We start from the raw sequence: 2,868 nt of genomic DNA on the forward strand, positions 1-2,868 counted from the left end.
CTCCCCCCTCCTCTCCCACCCCTCCTCTACACTTGGCGCGTGAAAAACCAACGGTGTTGAGAAAGGAAAACATTCCAAATATTTACGACATTTGTTTACAATTTGTTTTCCATTTTAGCGAGTTGCGATTGGTTGCGTTTCAGCCAATAGGATGGCAAAATTCAGGGGCGGCTCGTGGGGCTAAAAAGTGGGCGTGCACAATAATAATTATGCTATTGCATGCTGAATTATAGTCAAGGACATAGATAGCAAATGAGACGGTGTATAATTTTAGGATCTTTGGGTTGGTGAGGGAGGGCCTCGTGCTGTCTGTTCAGTACCTACTGTGGAGAAATTGGACGTGAACAATTGTAAGTTTCACAACATGTCAAGTTTTGTTAATGCAATTCTTGGAATATCTTGATAACGATTCCAAACTGTCTTACCATTTTGATAAAGTAGATGGAACATTTGGTTTTTATTCTCAATGTCTCAATAACTATTTTCATTCTTTTTACTTGTCGCTTTGATTTCTAGAACTAAATTTGTTTGTTAGCTAAACATCAATTTCGTTCATCCTGTATTGGAACTGAACACTCAAGTGTATGTAATAACTTTCACTACTCCACTACAAAACCATTCAAAGGCACAACTCCTAGGGCGGTCACGTATACCTCCCTCAGGTTCACGGTCACAGAGTCACTTAAAGTAGTGGCAAGACAAACAATGAACCAATCACAATTCACTTGAGCACTCCGCTGGATTGCTCCGGGGCTCACATACTATTGGCAAGAATAGCGTAGGGTCTATCGTGTTTATTTTTAGACTTCCTACTGTGGACTATTTTTCGGCACTATTCGGCAGGAGCACATTTGAGATGTGCCGTCTTATTAATATTAATGTACCGCCAAACTCGCTACGAGTGTCGTCATCGCTTGGGTTATCCCCAAAAGTGATTTATAGGTCAGGTTACCACTGTTGAATATTCTTTTCTGTTTAGCTAAAGCGCGTGGACTTTGGCATGGCATAGTAGATGTTTTACGGCAATATAGAGAAATGACAGTTATGGCGCCAGTGAGGACCTTGTTTTCATATAATACTAAGCCAATGTTTGTTTCTGGCTTCTTTTATTTTATTTTTGTGGGTGTTTAACGTAATAGAATATTGAAAAAATGTGGGAGGCACTGCACGACCGTGCTCTATGGACGAACCGCGCCTGTCAAAATTGCTTCCTTTGGGGGTTTATTTCTTGTTCTCCTCCCTAGAAAAACCACAAAAAACCCAAAACAAAACAAGAACGTACCGAATGCGCCCAATGAGAACCGCGATAGGGCGAGGCATTGCTCTACCTGCTTTCTTACTCCTGGGTGTATTTTGGCGGGCAAAGCACCGAGTCCATTGACCTTGACAGTGAGACTCTCTCCTGTAGCATCCTGCAGCAATTCTGTACCCAGGACTCACAAAGTTCAATGTGTTCAGTACCTACTGTGGAGAAATTTGACATGAACAATTGTAAGTTTCACAACATGTCAAGTTTTGTTAATGCAATTCTTGGAATATCTTGATAACGATTCCAAACTGTCTTACCATTTATTTGATAAAGCAGATGGAACATTTGGTTATTGTTCTCAATGTCCTAATAACTAAAAACGGTTTTTTTAAAGTCCTTGACAAACCGTTGTAATTCTAAGGTTGACCATTCTACTATGAGAGTTGCTAGGTTTGAAGCATGCACGTCGTGTATGACTGAGCAAATGTCATTTCTAGAAAGTGGCTCCACCAAGCGTCATGTCCTGTCCTCAGACTGAAAAACAAACATCTGGCTCAAATTGAACGCGAAACTCAAAAACAGAACATTTTAGCAATTTTGGGGTTGAATGGAAAACTTCTTTGGCTGTTTCCTAGTCTTGTGAGAGATTTGTATGACTATTTCACGTTTCTTTTGGCACATTTTGAAACTGTGAAGGGAGCGGGTTGTTCTAAGATGGCATGCGGAGCCCACCCAAGCTGTTCAGGAATCTACAGCCATGCCGGGTGAGGAAAACATCTCACTGACTCTCTGCTCACAGACCGGTGCTCACAGCTGCTCACGGGTGGCGTGTACGGAGAAATGTTGACAAAGGAAAGCTCCGGTCACAGAGTTCGCTCCCTTACAGACACCTTGATCCAGTGCACACTGACATCGGAGTTATTGGATTGGGTCCAGGTCATTCGGATTTTCCTTCATGGATGGGCGAAAAGCTATCATTGTTGTCACACAATACGACCGATGCGATTTGCGATCAAGAAAGACAAACGCGAGTCTTATTTTGAAAGTCACGTCCGAATATACTTGAATTCGGCTGCACTGGGCCCCAAAAAGTACGGTATCTAAAACATCTTAAAGGTAGAACATTCATATTTGTATATAATTCAGGCGAGAAAAGGAAAAAATATATATATATATAATTCAGGCATGCTGTGAATGTCCGTGTTTGGCCTTCCCTGCTTTCTACGGGCCAAAACTAAACAAAACAAAAACCCAGACAAAAAACCACAAAGAAAAAACCAAAACAAACACTGTTCTCAAGTACGCAAATAATGAGAACCACGAATGCTATAGGACTGATACGCAGGCTTTGTATTTACTCCTTACATTGTCGTCAGGCAAAGCTCAAAGCAACAAGTTCAACGAAGTTTTCCCTAGGATTATTTCCTTTGTAGGCAAAAAACTATCAGGCCCACACCCAATCCAAGAATCTGACTGGCGGGGTACGCGGGGTGGAAGGGGAACGTTGCCGAGGAAGTTGGGGAATGGTAATATCAGCAGCTGAGACGATAAGGCGTTGGCAAACTTTGGGAAAATTGTGAAATCGAAGTGTCAGGTGTGTAGGGATGTTGTGATATTCG

The 2,868-nt window shown here is 41.9% G+C and overlaps 1 protein-coding gene across 1 annotated transcript in view; it reads right to left on the reverse strand.

Annotated features, from left to right (window-relative positions):
• LOC106012494 (keratin-associated protein 12-2-like) overlaps positions 1-2,190 on the reverse strand; it is a 5,599-nt gene extending 3,409 nt beyond the window's left edge. Inside the window, exon 1 of the mRNA XM_013085587.1 lies at positions 2,134-2,190. Coding sequence (XP_012941041.1) covers positions 2,134-2,190 — 57 coding nt within the window. The remainder of the gene's footprint in view (positions 1-2,133) is intronic.
• Between the last annotated feature and the right edge of the window lie 678 nt (positions 2,191-2,868).

The sequence above is a fragment of the Aplysia californica genome, unplaced genomic scaffold (assembly GCF_000002075.1).
Source record: "Aplysia californica isolate F4 #8 unplaced genomic scaffold, AplCal3.0 scaffold00389, whole genome shotgun sequence".
Taxonomy (NCBI): domain Eukaryota; kingdom Metazoa; phylum Mollusca; class Gastropoda; order Aplysiida; family Aplysiidae; genus Aplysia; species Aplysia californica.